Source organism: Oncorhynchus mykiss, chromosome 9 (genome assembly GCF_013265735.2).
Source record: "Oncorhynchus mykiss isolate Arlee chromosome 9, USDA_OmykA_1.1, whole genome shotgun sequence".
NCBI classification, from domain to species: domain Eukaryota; kingdom Metazoa; phylum Chordata; class Actinopteri; order Salmoniformes; family Salmonidae; genus Oncorhynchus; species Oncorhynchus mykiss.
This window is the reverse complement of record NC_048573.1, coordinates 18166864-18185057: the sequence shown is the minus strand read 5'-3', so window position 1 is coordinate 18185057 and position 18194 is coordinate 18166864. Positions and strand designations below refer to the sequence as shown.

The 18194-nt window shown below is 43.8% G+C and overlaps 1 protein-coding gene across 3 annotated transcripts in view; it reads left to right on the top strand.

The window, feature by feature from the left end:
* Positions 1-18194, top strand: part of LOC110531653 (GRB10-interacting GYF protein 1) — a 33735-nt gene that overhangs the window by 3519 nt on the left and 12022 nt on the right. The window contains exons 2-16 of one of the 3 annotated variants that reach the window (XM_021614966.2): positions 555-1112; positions 1310-1373; positions 1973-2102; positions 10612-10707; positions 10852-10969; positions 13006-13117; positions 13552-13772; positions 13911-14122; positions 14293-14395; positions 14574-14783; positions 14960-15120; positions 15365-15524; positions 15771-15988; positions 16432-16535; positions 16721-16821. In XM_021614966.2, the coding sequence (XP_021470641.1) occupies positions 1339-1373; positions 1973-2102; positions 10612-10707; positions 10852-10969; positions 13006-13117; positions 13552-13772; positions 13911-14122; positions 14293-14395; positions 14574-14783; positions 14960-15120; positions 15365-15524; positions 15771-15988; positions 16432-16535; positions 16721-16821 (1981 nt within the window). In that variant the 5' untranslated portion in view covers positions 555-1112; positions 1310-1338. Of the gene's footprint in view, positions 1-551; positions 1113-1309; positions 1374-1972; positions 2103-10611; positions 10708-10851; positions 10970-13005; positions 13118-13551; positions 13773-13910; positions 14123-14292; positions 14396-14573; positions 14784-14959; positions 15121-15364; positions 15525-15770; positions 15989-16431; positions 16536-16720; positions 16822-18194 lie in introns of all 3 variants that reach the window. The other 2 variants (XM_021614968.2, XM_021614965.2) reach the window with 2 other exon arrangements.

Here is an 18194-nt window from a genome sequence, read left to right as displayed (position 1 = left end):
TGTGTGTGTTAACTATTTAACTTTACTAGAATGCTTAAAAGGCAGCAAGATTTTTAAATATCGTTTATCGGTGTCAGGTTTTTTGTCAAGGAAAATATCGGATATTGAACAAAAATGCCATATTAGTGCAACACTGGTTTTAAGGCAAAACAAGAATCCAATTACAAGGCTGTCTGCCAAACAGTGACTCGGTGTGTGTTTCTTACTCTTCTGTCCCTGTGTCTCTGTGTGTGGGTTAATTTATTTTCAAATCAAATTGTATTTGTCACATGCACCGAATACAACAGGTGAATATAGTGAAATGCTTACTTACAAGCCCTTAACTAACAATGCAGTTTCAAGAAAATACCCCCCAAAAAGTAAGAGATAAGAATAACAAATGATTAAAGAGCATCAGTAAATAACAATAGCGGGGGGGGGGGGGCAGCAGCAATCGGTGTCGAGGTAATTGAGGTAATTTGTTCATGTGGGTAGAGTTATTAAAGTGACTATGCATAGATAATGAGAGAGTAACAGCACTTGCTATTATTTACTTCTTTCTTGTTTTGCAGCAGTTTGAAGGGAGGTGGTCAGGAATCAAAGGTGTCCTCACCTGGAGAGTCTCGGTCAAGCCACGTTTCAGTTGGAGAGAGAACGACAGAAGGCGAGAGAAGAGAGGGAGAGGAGGAGGGAGAGAGTCGCGTCTGTTCCTGGCAGCTGTTCCAGCAGCCTGTTTTCTTCCCTGCGTTTAGATTTAAATCGAGAAGGATCTTTATTTTTTTAAGTGTGATATTACTGCTGTTGTCGTCCAATCATTATTGTTACTATTGACAGTGTTTTATTTTGTTTGTTTCGTCGTTATTGACTTGACAGTTTATTCCAATTTCTTTTTTCTTGTTTTTTATTTGTACTGCTTTTTTTCGGCTGTGAGCAGAGGCTTCTTCCAAACTGTTCTCTTACCCGAACCAGCACTCTATCCCCTATACACACTTGAAACAGGCAGCTATTCTTTATCTCTGTGTGTTTTGGGGAGCTCTGTGATCACAGCAAAATAAGCACCACTCAGCCTTCTCACCTAAGCCTAACTAAGCCAGTCCTAGCCTGATCCAGCCTGGTCCGCTCTTCTGGACAGGGTAAGAGCAAAGTGCGTTTGTGGGGTGGGGGGGGGGGGGGGGGGGTCCATGTCTGGAAAATGCTACGCCTTGTTGATGTGGTTATACTGCCTGTATGCGTGTGTGCACACGTGTTTGTCGGTGCGACCAAGCATGCATGCTGTGTGTTAGTTGGTGTGTCACTAACAGATGCATTCTTTTCTTGCACTTTTCTCCAGATACTCAGCTCTGTAAAGACGTAAGGAATATGACTGCTGAGACACTTAACTTCGGCCCCGAATGGTAACTCATTCTACTTCTCTTCCTCTCTCACTGCTCTTGCTACTACGTCCTTACCATTGTTGATCCGGACTTCTTCCCTTAACCTCCTCGTCCTCTTCTTCTCCTTCTATTCTGTCCATTTCCTCTCCTCTCCTGGGTGCTGAGCCTTCAGTAAATGTTTGTGTAAAGATTAATGCGAGGCGGGAGGGAGGAGTAGGCCTTGGATTTGTAGGCGGCCAGTGGCTGGTCACCTCTAATGGACTGCTGGCTGCTGTGCCGTGTGCATCTTGGTGCTCCGCCAACCACCAGATCACTCCTCCCACCTCCATAACGTTTGCATGCAGCGGCGCACACACACTTTCGATGCCTTTTTCCACTTTCCTTCCCTTTTCTTCAAAAGTACTGGCTGGATATGGTGTGGTGGCTTTGTATGCCGAAAGTTTGTAAATAGAGCTATTGTTTGTGACAGCAGAATCTAGCCCGTTTTAAGACATTCTTCAATTAAATGCTCAGATTGTAAATGAGGTTACTAATATACGTTTGTGGTGTTTGCCAAGAAGAGACTTGTGATGTAATCTAAGTGTAAATGTGTGTTAACTGTCTGTCCCCCCCCCCCCCAGGCTCCGCGCACTATCCAGTGGGGGGAGTGTGACGTCCCCCCCTCCTTCCCCCGCCATGCCAAAGTACAAGCTGGCCGAGTATCGCTACGGCCGAGAGGAGATGTTAGCACTTTATATCAAAGAGAACAAGGTGAGCAGGAGGAAGCCACACGGTGCTCAGTCTTATGAAATGGGTGGTTACAAAGGTCAAGATGAAGTCTGTGGCTACTGCGGCTTCTGTGGCTACTGCGGCTTCTGTGGCTACTGCGGCTTCTGTGGCTACTGCTGCGGCTACTGTGGCTACTGTGGCTGCTGTGGCTGCTGCTGCTGCTGCTTAGGGATGAAATGGTATCATGTCCTTTGCAATTTATTAGGAAAGGACTGCAGTGAGGGCTTGAGCATTTTTTGATGTGGCTGCATAAGCAGCCTGCCTTTTTAAATGCTTCCTCGAGTGCCTGTGTCACAACTGTGGACTGGGTTTGCCTGCTGCACTCTGTAAAGAAGGGAATAGCAAATGTATTATTATTGGTGTTGTTACATTATAATTTATTATTCACTCACACACACACCGTCTTATCTTCTGGGTTGCATTTGAGTATATGCAATGACCGCATGCACAATTTCCATAAATACAAATGAGTCTTAAGACAGTGATAGTAATTGTAATGAGCCCAACAATTGACATAAATACAGGAGTCTTGTATAGTGTTTCTCCTGTTGGAACACTTTTACAACCAAGTCGACGTCTTGATGGATTTTAAATGAACAAAATATGTTGGTTCGGTGACTAAACTACATAACGTGTTATCGTGTGCAATGAGTGAATAGAGTCTGCAGACACACGACACATACAGCTTTTTACAAGTGTAGTTAACACTGAAAGCTTCAGTTTACATTATTGATAAGCTATTCGCAAGTTAGACTGACAAACCACATCATGCATTGAGCTAAAAGTTAACTTATCTTGCATTTGCTATAAAGTAGTGGGTGGTGGTAGCCGCCTTTTGCAGCGATTTTGTTGTTGCATGTTCGGCAGACAGGGTCTTCGATTTAAGTTTCCCTCAGCACTCTTGTAAAACCCAAAATACGACCACACTTTAGATTTGGTCCTCTTAAAAATCTCCAGAGTGCTGTCGCTGCCTTCCACCATGTTTTTACACAAAACAAAACCCACGTTGCATGCTGCACCTGCATCAGGCTGTTGCTAACTTTGGTTGATGCTGGACAGTTTACACTGTGAGTTTAAACCGTGGTAATCAAACACGGTTTTAATGATAATTACAATTTCAGTAGTAGTTTCGTCCCTACTACTACTACTACTACTGTTGCTACTACTACTACTCTTGTTGTTGCTACTGCTCCTGTTGCTACTGTTGCTACTGTTGCTGCTACTACTCTTGTTGCTGCTACTACTACTGTTGCTACTACTACTGTTGCTACTACTACTACTCTTGCTAGTACTACTACTACTCTTGTTGCTGCTGCTGCTGCTGCTACTACTACTCATGTTGTTGCTGTTGCTACTGTTACTACTACTGTTGCTACTACTACTACTCTTGTTGCTGCTGCTGCTACTACTGTTGCTACTAATACTGTTGCTACTATTACTGTTGCTACTACTACTCTTGTTGTTGCTGCTAGTGCTACTACTGTTGCTACTACTACTACTCTTGTTGCTGCTGCTGTTACTACTCTTGCTGCTGTTGCTACTACTACTACTAGTATTGTTGCTACTACTCTTGTTGTTGTTGCTGCTACTACTACTCTTGCTGCTGTTGCTACTACTAGTACTGTTGCTACTGTTCCTACTGTTGCTACTACTGTTGCTACTACTACTAGTACTGTTGCTGCTTTTGCTACTATTACTGTTGCTACTACTACTACTGCTGCTACTGCTACTGTTGCTACTACTACTAGTATTATTGCTACTACTACTACTCTTGTTAATGCTGCTACTACTACTACTACTACTAGTACTGTTGCTACTACTACTACTACTACTACTGTTGCTACTAATACTAATACTGTTGCTGCTTTTGCTACTATTACTGTTGCTACTACTACTACTGCTGCTACTGCTACTGTTGCTACTACTACTAGTATTATTGCTACTACTACTACTCTTGTTAATGCTGCTACTACTACTCTTGTTGCTGCTACTACTACTACTACTACTACTAGTACTGTTGCTACTACTACTACTACTGTTGCTACTAATACTAATACTGTTGCTGCTTTTGCTACTATTACTGTTGCTACTACTGTTGCTGCTACTACTACTACTACTACTACTATTGCTACTACTACTACTAGTACTGTTGCTACAACTACTAGTACTGTTGCTACTACTACTAGTACTGTTGCTGCTTTTGCTACTATTACTGTTGATACTACTACTATTACTGTTGCTACTACTACTCTTGTTGCTGCTGCTGTTGCTGCTGCTTTTGTTGCTTCTGCAGCTGTTGCTTCTATTGCTGCTAATATTGCAGCTACTACTTTCCTACTATTACTACTGCTACTGCTGCTACTACTTTTCTGCTATTACTACTGCTGCTGCTGCTAAAACTTTTCTGCTATTACTACTGCTGCTGCTGCTACTACTTTTCTGCTATTACTACTGCTGCTGCTGCTACTACTTTTCTGCTATTACTACTGCTACTGCTGCTAAAACTTTTCTGCTATTACTACTGCTGCTGCTGCTAAAACTTTCCTACTATTACTACTGCTACTGCTGCTACTACTTTTCTGCTATTACTACTGCTGCTGCTGCTACTACTTTTCTGCTATTACTACTGCTGCTGCTGCTAAAACTTTTCTGCTATTACTACTGCTGCTGCTGCTACTACTTTTCTACTATTACTACTGCTGCTGCTGCTGCTGCTACTACTTTTCTGCTATTACTACTGCTGCTGCTGCTACTACTTTTCTGCTATTACTACTGCTGCTGCTGCTACTACTTTTCTACTATTACTACTGCTGCTGCTGCTACTACTTTTCTACTATTACTACTGCTGCTGCTGCTGCTGCTACTACTTTTCTGCTATTACTACTGCTGCTGCTGCTACTACTTTTCTACTATTACTACTGCTGCTGCTGCTGCTGCTACTACTTTTCTGCTATTACTACTGCTGCTGCTGCTACTACTTTTCTGCTATTACTACTGCTGCTGCTGCTACTACTTTTCTGCTATTACTACTGCTGCTGCTGCTACTACTTTTCTGCTATTACTACTGCTGCTGCTGCTACTACTTTTCTGCTATTACTACTGCTACTGCTGCTACTACTTTTCTGCTATTACTACTGCTGCTGCTGCTACTACTTTTCTGCTATTACTACTGCTGCTGCTGCTAAAACTTTTCTACTATTACTACTGCTACTGCTGCTACTACTTTTCTACTATTACTACTGCTGCTGCTGCTACTACTTTTCTACTATTACTACTGCTGCTGCTGCTACTACTACTACTTTTCTGCTATTACTGCTGCTGCTACTACTTTCCTACTATTACTACTACTGCTGCTGTTGCTGCTACTACTTTTCTACTACTGCCGCCGTAGCTGCTACTACTTTTCTACTATTACTGCTGCTGTTGCTACTACTACTACTACTGCTATTGCTGCTACTACTTTTCTACTACTACTACTTTCCTACTATTACTATTACTGCTGCTGTTGCTGCTACTACTTTTCTACTTTTCTACTACTGCCGCCGTAGCTGCTACTACTTTTCTACTGCTGCTGTTGCTGCTACTACTTTTCTACTACTGCCGCCGTAGCTGCTACTACTTTTCTACTATTACTGCTGCTGTTGCTACTACTACTACTACTGCTATTGCTGCTACTACTTTTTTACTACTACTACTTTCCTACTATTACTACTACTGCTGCTGTTGCTGCTACTACTTTTCTACTACTACTACTGCTGTTGCTGCTACTACTTTTCTACTACTACTACTACTGCTGTTGCTGCTACTACTTTTTTACTACTACTACTTTCCTACTATTACTACTACTGCCGCTGTTGCTGCTACTACTTTTCTACTACTACTACTACTGCTGTTGCTGCTACTACTTTTTTACTACTACTACTTTCCTACTATTACTACTACTGCCGCTGTTGCTGCTACTACTTTTCTACTATTATACTATTACTACTGCTGCTGCTGTTGCTACTACTACTTTTCTACTCTTACTACTACTACTTTTCCACTATTACTGCTGCTGTTGCTACTACTACTTTTCTACTGCTACTGCTGATGTTTCTGCTGCTACTACTTTTCTACTATTACTACTGCTGCTGCTGCTACTACTTTTCTACTATTACTGCTGCTGTTGCTGCTACTACTTTTCTACTACTGCCGCCGTAGCTGCTACTACTTTTCTACTATTACTGCTGCTGTTGCTACTACTACTACTACTGCTATTGCTGCTACTACTTTTCTACTACTACTACTTTCCTACTATTACTACTACTGCTGCTGTTGCTGCTACTACTTTTCTACTACTGCCGCCGTAGCTGCTACTACTTTTCTACTACTGCCGCCGTAGCTGCTACTACTTTTCTACTATTACTGCTGCTGTTGCTGCTACTACTTTTCTACTATTACTGCTGCTGTTGCTGCTACTACTACTACTGCTATTGCTGCTACTACTTTTCTACTACTACTACTTTCCTACTATTACTACTACTGCTGCTGTTGCTGCTACTACTTTTCTACTACTGCCGCCGTAGCTGCTACTACTTTTCTACTATTACTGCTGCTGTTGCTACTACTACTACTACTGCTATTGCTGCTACTACTTTTCTACTACTACTACTTTCCTACTATTACTACTACTGCTGCTGTTGCTGCTACTACTTTTCTACTACTACTACTTTCCTACTATTACTACTGCTGTTGCTACTACTACTACTACTGCTATTGCTGCTACTACTTTTCTACTACTACTACTTTCCTACTATTACTACTACTGCTGCTGTTGCTGCTACTACTTTTCTACTACTGCTGCTGTTGCTGCTGCTACTTTTCTACTATTACTGCTGCTGTTGCTGCTACTACTTTTCTACTATTGCTGCTGCTGTTGCTACTACTACTTTTCTACTGTTGCTCTACTACTTTTCTACTATTACTACTACTGCTGCTGTTGCTGCTACTACTGCTGTTGCTACTACTACTGCTGCTGTTGCTACTACTGCTGTTTCTACTACTACTGCTGCTGTTGCTACTACTGCTGTTGCTACTGCTACTACTGCAGTTGGTGCTGCTGCTGCTGCTACTACTACTACTACTACTACTACTACGACTACTACTACTACTACTACTATAATTATTATTATTAGTGTGTCAGTTATCTTAGCAGTTAGAGCGTTGGACCAGAAACCGAAAGGTAGCTGGTTTGAATGTTGCTTCTACTACTACTACTGCTTCTACTACTAGTAGTACTACTACTGCTATTGCTACTCCTACTTTTTTACTACTGTTGCTACTACAGCTCACCACACAGCGCATCTTCCCCTATTTGACCTAGATAGTTTGTATGCATTGGTATGTAGGGTACGTGTGCCTTTAAAAAAAAAAATATGTAGTTTTGTCCTTGAGCTGATCTTGTCTATTAATGTTCTGTATTATGTCATGTTTTGTGTGGATCCCAGGAAGAGTAGGTGTTGCTTTTGAAACCGCTAATGGGAATCCTAATGGAATACCAAAATACTACTACTGCTGCTGTTTCTGCTGTTGCTACTACTACTATTAGCTTAGCGCTTAGAGCGTTGGACAAGTAACCGAAGGTAGCCGGTTCGAATGTTGCTTCTACTACTACTACTACTGCTGCTTGTGTTGCAGTATTGCTGCTACTACTGCTGCTATTGCTAATGCAGCTACTACTGCTGTTGCTGCTACCGATACTACTGCTATTAGGGTGTCAGTCAGTAACCAAAAGGTAGCTGGTTCGAATACTTGAGCCAACAAGGTGAACATTTTGTCGATGTGCCCTTGAGTAAGGTACTTAATCCAAATGAACACCAGGGCGTTGTATTACTATGGCTGGCCCTGTAAAACAACACATTTCACTGCACCTATCTGGTGTATCTTATTTTTTTACCCTGCTGCTACTGCTGCTGCTACTACTGCTGCTGCTACTACTGCTGCTGCTACTACTGCTGCTACTACTGCTACTACTACTTCTACTGCTGCTACTACTGCTGCTGCTACTACTGCTGCTACTACTGCTACTACTGCTGCTACTGCTGCTGCTGCTGCTACTGCTGCTACTACTTCTATTGCTGCTACTTCTGCTACTTCTTCTACTTCTGCTACTACCTCTGCTACTACTTCTACTACTACCTCTGCTACTACTTCTGCTACTACCTCTACTTCTGCTACTACCTCTACTTCTGCTACTACCTCTACTTCTGCTACTACTTCTTCTGCTGCTACTACTACTGCTACTTCTACTGCTGCTACTACTTCTGCTACTGCTTCTGCTACTACTACTACTGCTACTACTTCTGCTACTGCTTCTGCTACTACTACTACTGCTACTACTTCTACTGCTGCTACTACTTCTGCTACTACCTCTACTGCTGCTACTACTTCTGATACTACTTTTACTACTGCTGCTGCTACTACTACTACTGCTACTACTTTTGCTGCTACTGCTACTACTTCTACTACTTCTGCTGCTGCTACAACTACTGCTACTACTTCTATTGCGGCTACTACTTCTGCTACTACTTCTACTACTGCTACTACTACTACCTACTTTTGCTGCTACTGCTACTATTTTTGCTGCTACTGCTACTACTTCTGCTACTACTTCTACTGCAACTACTACTTCTGCTGCTACTACTTCTGCTACTACCTCTACTGCTGCTACTACTTCTGATACTACCTTTACTACTGCTGCTGCTACTACTACTACTGCTACTACTTTTGCTGCTACTGCTACTACTTCTACTACTTCTGCTGCTGCTACTACTACTGCTACTACGGCTACTACTTCTGCTACTACTTCTACTTCTACTACTGCTACTACCTCTACTACTGCTACTACTTCTGCTACTACCTCTGCTGCTGCTACTACCTCTACTGCTGCTACCTGTAATACTGCTACTACCTCTACTTCTGCTACTACCTCTACTGCTGCTACTACCTCTACTTCTGCTACTACCTCTACTGCTGCTACTACCTCTACTGCTGCTACTACTTCTGCTACTACCTCTACTGCTACTACCTCTACTGCTGCTACTACCTCTACTGCTCCTGCTACTTCTGCTACTACCTCTTCTGCTGCTACTACTTCTGCTACTACTTCTGCTGCTGCTACTACTTCAGCTACTACCTTTACTACTGCTGCTGCTACTACTGCTACTACTCTACTACTGCTACTACTTCTACTACTTCTGCTGCTGCTACTACTACAACTGCTACTTCTTCTATTGCGGCTACTACTCCTGCTACTACCTCTACTCCTGCTACTACTCTACTGCTACTGCTGCTACTACTTCTGCTGCTGCTACTACTTCTGCTACTACCCTTAATACTGCTACTACCTCTACTGCTGCTACTACTTCTGCTACTACCTCTACTACTGCTACTACTTCTGCTACTACTACTTCTGCTACTACCTCTACTGCTGCTACTACTACTACTGCTGCTACCTCTACTGCTACCTCTACTGCTGCTACTACTTCTGCTACTACCTCTACTGCTGTTACTACTTCTGCTACTACCTCTACTGCTGCTACTACTTCTGCTACTACCTCTACTGCTGCTACTACTTCTGCTACTACTTCTACTTCTGCTACTACCTCTACTACTGCTACTACCTCTACTACTGCTACTTACTTTCCTTCTACTGCTGCTACTACTTCTGCTACTACTTCTACTACTGCTACTGCTGCTACTTCTACTGCTGCTACTACTTCTTCTACTGCTACTAACTCTACTACTGCTACTTACTTTCCTTCTACTGCTGCTACTACTTCTGCTACTACCTCTAATACTGCTACTACCTCTATTGCTGCTACTACTTCTGCTACTACCTCTACTGCTGCTACTACTGCTGCTACTACTTCTGCTACTACCTCTACTGCTGCTACTACTTCTGCTACTACCTCTACTTCTGCTACTACTTCTACTGTTGCTTCTACATCTACTGTTGCTTCTACTGTTGCTTCTACCTCTACTGTTGCTTCTACTTCTGCTTCTACCTCTACTGCAGCTACTACTTCTGCTCCTACCTCTACTGCAGCTACTACTTCTGCTACTACCTCTACTGCTGCTACTACTTCTGCTACTACCTCTACTGCTGCTACTACCTCTACTGTTGCTACTACTTCTACTTCTGCTACTACCTCTACTGCTGCTACTACTTCTGCTTCTACCTCTACTGCTGCTACTACTTCTGCTTCTACCTCTACTGCTGCTACTACTTCTACTTCTGCTACTACTTCTGCTACTACCTCTACTGCTGCTACTACTTCTGCTACTACCTCTACTGCTGCTACTACCTCTACTGTTGCTACTACTTCTACTTCTGCTACTACCTCTACTGCTGCTACTACTTCTATTTCTAAAGTGTTTTGTGTTGTAGACGTCCCCATATTAAGTCGTTTGTTTACATTGTGTTGCTTTTGTGTTCTCTTGTTGTGTCCAGGCCCCGGAGGACATGCAGGATAAGGAGTTTGCGTCTATTCTGCAAGATGAGCCCATGCAGCCGCTGGCACTGGAGCCTCTCACTGAGGAGGAGCAGGTTGGACACACACACACACACCTGTCTCAAACTGCTGGCCATACAAGCGCTAAACACACAAATCTATTTTTATCTCCGTCTGAGAGAGAACTTGATCACACCCAACTGACATTCTGCTGACATTCTTTCATTCTCTCCAACCAGAGGAACTTCTCAATGTCTGTGAACAGTGTGGCTGTGCTGAGGCTCATGGGTAAAGGAGTGGGAGTTGCCCCAGCGGGCGTGGCCCGAGGCAGAGGCACCACGCGAGGAGGAGGCAGAGGTGAGACACAATATCAATAATTGCCCCCTAGACACTGATCGAAGAGCAGTTCTGCGTTTTGCCACTAATGATTAAGGTTAGGATTTATCAATCAAATGTAATTATAAAGCCCTTTTTACATCAGCAGATGTCACAATGTGCTTAAACAGAAACCCAGCCTAAAACCCCAAACAGCAAGCAATGCTGATGTAGAAGCACAGGAGGGTAAGCTAATCCTAGATCTGTGCCTAAGGGCAACTTTTACCCAGAACACATGATCACAGGAGGAATGAGCTCAAGCCATAACAATTTCAGGAACGGAAAAGCCAGACTTTTGCTTGTGTGACCTCATCTGATATCTGTGATTCCTCTTGGCCCTGTCCAAATAGTCCATTTGTCAGGACACACCTGTCTTAGACTGCCTTGCTTATGTAACCTTGTTAAATGCACAGTACTTCCAGTGCATTCGGAAAGTGTTCAGAGCCCTTGACTTTTTCCTTGTTTTGTTACATTACAGCCCTATTCTAAAATGGATTAAATAAAAAATCCTCAAAATCCTCAAGATCCTCAAAATCTACACACAATACCTCATAATTACAAACTGAAAACAGTTTTTTAGAATTTCTGAAAAATGTATTAAAAAGAAACAACATATGCAAGTATTCAGACCCTTTAACACAAGTGGATCCTGTTTCCATTGATCATCCTTGAGATCCTTGATAGGACATGACTTGGAAAGGCACAAACCTGTCTATGTAAGGTCCCACAGTTGACCGTGCATGTCAGAGCAAAAACCAAGCCATGACGTCAAAGGAATTGTCCGTAGAGCAAAAATGTCTATAGAATTGAAGGTCCCCAAGAACACAGTGGCCTCCATCGTTCTTAAATGGAAGAAGTTTGGAACCACCAAGACTCATCCTAGAGCTGGTCGCCCGGCCAACCTGAGCAATCTGGGGAGAAGGGCCTTGGTCAGCGAGTTGACCAAGAACCCGATGGTCACTCTGACAGAGCTCTGGAGTTCCCCGTGTGGAGATGTGAGAACCTTCCAGAAGGACAAACATCTCTGCAGCACGCCACCAATCAGGCCTTTATGGTAGAGTGGCAAGATGGAAGCCATGTCTCAGTAGAAGGCACATGACAGCCCGCTATGAGTTTGCCAAAAGGCACCTAAAGGACTCAGACCATGCGAAACGAGATTCTCTGGTCTGATGAAATCAAGATTGAACTTTTTGGCCTGAATGCCATGCGTCACGTCTGGAGGAAACCTGGCACCATCCCTACGGTGAAGCATGGTGGTGGCAGCATCATGCTGTGGGGATATTTTTCAGCAACAGGGAGTGGGAGACTAATCAGGACCGAGGGAAAGATGAATGGAGCAAAGTACAGAGATCCTTGATGAAAACCTGCTCAGGACCTTAGACTGGTGCGAAAGTTCACCTTCCAACAGGACAACGACCCTAAGCACACAGCCAAGACAAAGCCGGAGTGGCTTCGGAACAAAGCTCTGAATATTTTTGTGGGGCAGCCAGAGCCTAGTCTTTAACCCAATCAAACATCTCTGGAGAGACCTGGAAATAGCTGTGCACCCATGCAACCTGACAGAGCTTGAGAGGATTTGCAGAGAAGAATGGGAGAAACTCCCCAAATACTGGTGTGCCAAGCTTGTTGCGTCATACTCAAGAAGACTCGAGGCTTTGATCGCTGCCAAAGGTGCTTCAACAAAGTACTGAGGAAAGGGTCTGCAAATGTGATATTTCAGGTAAAAAAAAATGTAAATACATTTGCAAACATTTCTATAAGCCTGTCTTTGCTTTGTTATTATGGGGTATTGTGTGTAGATTGTTGAAGCAAAAAAAAACGATTTAATCCGTTTTAAAATAAAGCTGTAACGTAACAAAATGTTGAAAAAGTCAAGGGATCTGAATACTTTCTGAATGCACTAGTACTTATGTACTTAAACAGCATTGTTTGCTTGTGAATCTTGTGTGTCTGGTGCAGTGGAGGAAGTTACATTTGGAATGTTTGTGTGATTTCCATTGTGTGTGTTCTTTTTCCAGGGCGAGGTCGAGGCGAGAGTGGAGGATTCTACCAAAGAAGTATTGAGGAGGGAGAGGTAGGCTTCGGCCGTGGAGCCAGAGAGATCCACCGCAGCCAGAGCTGGGACGACAGGTAAAAAACACATTATTGCTTTTAAGTCTGAATTAGTTAGGCTTGAGGATGTGAACGAAAAATATTTGTAATTAAACACCGGAGACTAGTAGTTTCCAACCTGTGAACCATCTGCTAGGGTACCTCGGGTGGTCCAAAAAAATAAAATGTTTTAAACAATGTAATAACAGTTGGGAGTATTAATGGTATTATAAGGAATTTTACTTTTCACAATGCAAATTATTTAATAATAATAGGCCTTTAATGTATTACATTCACTGCTAAAATGGACTCAATTTGACCCTCAAGATATTTAATAATAAAAAAATATATATCCAGAACTTGGCCAATGGTGGTCATCGAGCTTTTGATGGTGATTTGGTGTTCCCCGGAATGGAAAAGGAATGACTTCCTGACCTCTCTTTCCCCCCTTGTCTCCCTCCCTCATTCCCCAGGGGCGAGAGGCGTTTTGAGAAGCCTGTGCGTGCCAGGGAGGGGGTACGTGTTGGCTTCGAGGAGGCGACTGGTGTCCCTGTGCCTGGGGTACCGAGGAAGGACTACACACGGTCGGACAGTGAGAACTGGCGTAGCCTCCGAGAGGAGCAGGAGGAGGACGAGGAGGAGGGGGCCGACCCCGGGGGCAGCTGGAGACTGGCCGGAGCACGGAGATTAGATGGTAGGAAGTTCTATGCAAACACATTATTTTTCATGTCAGTTTAGCTGTAAGAGAAAAATGTTGATGTTGCTGATTGTATCGCTCATGGATTACCCCCACCCCCTCTCTGTCTATTTCTCTCCCTCCTCTTTCTCCCAGATGGCGGTCCAAAGTCAGCAGGCTGGCGGGAGCACGACGGTCAGGTTGAGGGGCGTCGCAGGAAGTTTGAGTTTGACTTCGGCGGGGGTCGCAGGCGGGCCGGCAGCGAGGGGTTAGAGGACGACAGAGACGGACTGCCTGAGTGGTGCACTGATGAAGAAGGAGAGATGGGCACCTTCGACGCTTCCGGAGCCTTCCTACCCATATCCAAGGTAGTGTGTGTTAAGTGCGTGCGTGCTAGGTTGTCTATAAATATGCCCTTCTTTATGTCTCTCAGTCATCTAGTTATTCTCTGAATTCAGTTGGTCGTTGACACCTAATGATTGTTTAGAAAATCGTAACTCTCTCTCCGTGTCTTCTCTCTCTTTCTCCCCGTCGGAAGGGAGGAAAGGAGGATGAATTGGACTTCCAGGGAATAGAAGAGGAGGAGGAAGGGGGGGAGAGTCTTTCTGACATGAAGAGGATCATGAATGGAGGACAGAGAGGTGAGGGGAACTGCGCTTTTTCTTACCTTAATTTACTTTTTTTTTTTATATATCTTTACCTCAATCGCCTCATGGTATCAAGGTTTACGATTGTTTTTACATATTAATGTCTATTCTTTCTGAAAATATATATTTTTTAAAAACAACATTATATTTACTGAACTTTTTCTCTCTCCAGTCGATGTAAAGGAATCCGCTGGTACCAGTCCCTCTTCCTCCTCCTCCTCCTCTCCCCCTGGCCCCCTCTCTGCCCCTCCAGCTCTGGCTCTCAACCCCCCCATGCCCCAGCTGTCCCTCACCGTGGCTGAGCTGGAGGCCTCTCAGATGGCCAACAGCCACCCTGTCCCTGTTCCTGTCCTTGTCAAGGCGAGCAAGATGCCAAGTGAAGGTACTATATACACACTGTGATAGAGACAGTCATAAGACTATCTCTAATGAAATGTAAATGAAGTAACATGTACATATATTATAGCAGTACATGAAAAAACCAAAACCATACAGATGCATATATAAACCGTGAGCACATCAAGTGCTCTTCACCGACATGCTCTGATTTTGTTGCAGTTCTCGAGGGCTCTCCAGCAGGGTCCTCCACCACCCAACAGAGCCCCAGCACCACCTCCAGTCTGCCTTCACCCCCTCCCTCCTCCTCTGCTGCTAACCACCTCTCCCTGCCACCGGGGGGTGACACCGAGGACGACGAGGGCATGAAGCACCTGCAACAGGTACGAACAATATTGGGGCTGGTTTCCTGGACACATTTTAAGCCTAGCTCTGGACTAAAATGCTAATTGAGAATCTCCTCTTGGTTTGGTGTAAGACAGTTGGCCTGAAACACTCTAGTCTCAGTACATAGTAATATTTCTGGTTAAGGTGCTAGTCGTTTTGGAAGAACCTTTGGTAAGAGCACAGCCCAGATAAGTGTTGTCGATGTTTAATGAACCATCCTGTGTGTCTTCCTCCGTGCAGGAGGCAGAGAAGATGGTGGCGTCCCTGCAGGACACGTCTCTGGAGGAGGAGAGTTTCACTCAGACACTGCAGGAGAGCAGAAACACAGCCTCCGCCCTGCCCCTCTCTCACGACGCTGCCATGAAGTGGTTCTATAAGGACCCCCAGGCAGAGATCCAGGGTACACAGAGATGCATAGGTCTACATGTGGGCAGACACACAATCACATGGACATGTACAAAACCACACACACACAGGAAATGACACATACCTAGGCAACAAGTTGCACCTCTCAACTCTGCTACCTCTTCTCAGCCTATTTCTCCTCACATCATCCTCTGTCTCGCCCTCTTTTTTCCCCCTCCTTTATCTTTCGTTCACTTTCTTTTTTTGTTACGTCTCCCCCCTCCCTCTACTCTCCCCCCAGGTCCATTCACCACTCTGGAGATGTGTGAGTGGTTCCAGGCGGGCTACTTCTCCATGTCTCTGCTGGTGAAGAGGGGCTGTGACGAGGGCTTCCAGCCGCTAGGTGACGTCATCAAGATGTGGGGACGCGTGCCTTTCGCCCCCGGGCCCTCCCCGCCGCCCCTGCTGGTGAGACCTCCACCGCCACGCCCTCAGCCTCTACCGCCCCGGGGGTCTGCTGTGAGTGAAAGAGCTGTGGATAGGGGTGTGTGTGGGGGGTGGTGTGTATGTGGAGTTTGCTGGATGGGAAACACAATGTTGTTGTGTTTTATGGAGTGTGGAATGTAGAGTAGTGAAGGTTTATTGCCTTGAATGAGTTGCTTGTTTATTTTTAGAGCAGTGCTGTTATAGTAATAATCTAAGCCCTTCAGCAGACGCTTTTCTCCAAAGTGACTTAGTCATGCGTTCTCAATGCTCTAGTGCCCTCAAACTCAACTGTGGAACCTGGAAGCCAGTTCTAGTGCATGTGTGTGTATAATTGTAGGGTTTGCTCTAGTTGTTGTTGTATGAGATTTACTGTTGCGTATGCTGGGGTGTTTTTTAACTCCGATCTGTGTATGCAGCTCCTACGTGTGTGATTGCCCCTGTGTTTATCCTGTGTGCTCCTTACCTTTTCCTCTCAGGGTAGCATGGATCAGGACCGTCTGAAGAAGCAGCAGGAGCAGGCAGCAGCAGTTCTCTATCAACAGCTCCAGCAGCAGCAGCAGCTATTCCAGCTCATCAGCAGGTGTGAATTACACATGAATTTGTGTGGAAGATGGAATTTGAAACTAAGAAACAACAACAACAAAAAAAGTGAAAATGATTGAGCGAGAGCTGTGTTGACCTATGCGCACAGGAATGTCTCCCCCATCTTTTCTCTTTATTTTTCTAGTTTCCATGTCTTATAAGTCTCTTGCTTTTCTGTCCTAGGTGCGGAGAGCAGGGTATTTTGCCTTCGGTGAACAGGTCGATGTCAGTGCCAGATACAGGGTCCATGTGGGACATGCATACCTCAGCTTCACAGCAATCAGGTACACACACACACACACACACGTATATATTAGAGGTCGACCGATTTTTAAATCAGCATGGCCAATTTAATTAGGGCCAATTTCAACTTTTCATAACAATCAGCCTTTTTGGATGCCGATTATGGACGATTACATTGCAATCCACGAGGAAACTGCGTGGCAGGCTGACCACCTGTTACATGAGTGCAGCTTCAAAAGGACCTTGTGGCTGCAAGGAGCCAAGCTAAGTTGCTAGCTAGCATTAAACTTATCTTTAAAAAAACAATCAATCTTCACATAATCACTAGTTAACTACACATGGTTGATGATATTACCAGGTTAACTAGCTTGTCCTGCGTTGCATATAATCAATGCGGTGCCTGTTAATTTATCATCGAATCACAGCCTACTTCAACTTCGTCAAACGGGTGTGGATTTAACAAAAGCGCATTCGCGAAAAAAGCACAATCGTTTCACCAATGTACCTAACCATAAACATCAATGCCTTCCTTAAAATCAATACACAGAAGTATATATTTTTAAACCTGCATATTTAGTTCAAATAAATTCATGTTAGCAGGCAATATTAACTAGGGGAATTGTGTCACTTCACTTGCGTTCAGTGCAGGCAGAGTGAGGGTATATGCAGCAGTTTGGGCCAGCTGGCTCGTTGCAAACTGTTTCTTCCTAACAAAGACCGTAATTAATTTGCCAGAATTGTACATAATTATGACATAACATTGAAAGTTGTGCAATGTAACGGCAATATTTAGACTTAGGGATGCCACCCGTTAGATAACATACGGAACGGTTCTGTATTTCACTGACCGAATAAACATTTTTTTTTCTCGAAATGATAGTTTCCGGTTTTGACCATATTAATGACTAAAGGCTTGTATTTCTGTTTGTTTATTATAATTAAGGCTATGATTTGATATTTGATAGAGCAGTCTGAGCGGTGGTAGGCAGCAGCAGGCTCGTAAGCATTCATTCAAACCGCACTTTACTGCATTTGCCGGAGGTCTTAGCAATGCTTGTAGCACAGCGCTGTTTATGTCTTCAAGCCCATCAACTCCTGAGATTAGCCTGGCAATACTAAAGGGCCTATAAGAACATCCAATAGTCAATGTATATGAAATACAAATGGAATAGAGAGAAATAGTCGACGCGTCATAATTCCTATAATTAACTACAACCTAAAACTTCTTAACTAGGAATATTGAACCACCAGCTTTCATATGTTCTGAGCAAGGAACTTTAATGTTTTTTTACATGGCACATATTGTACTTTTACTTTCTTCTCCAACACTGTTTTTGTATTATTTTAACCAAATTTAACATGTTTCATTATTTATTTGAGACTAAATAGCTTTTATTTATATATTATATGAAGT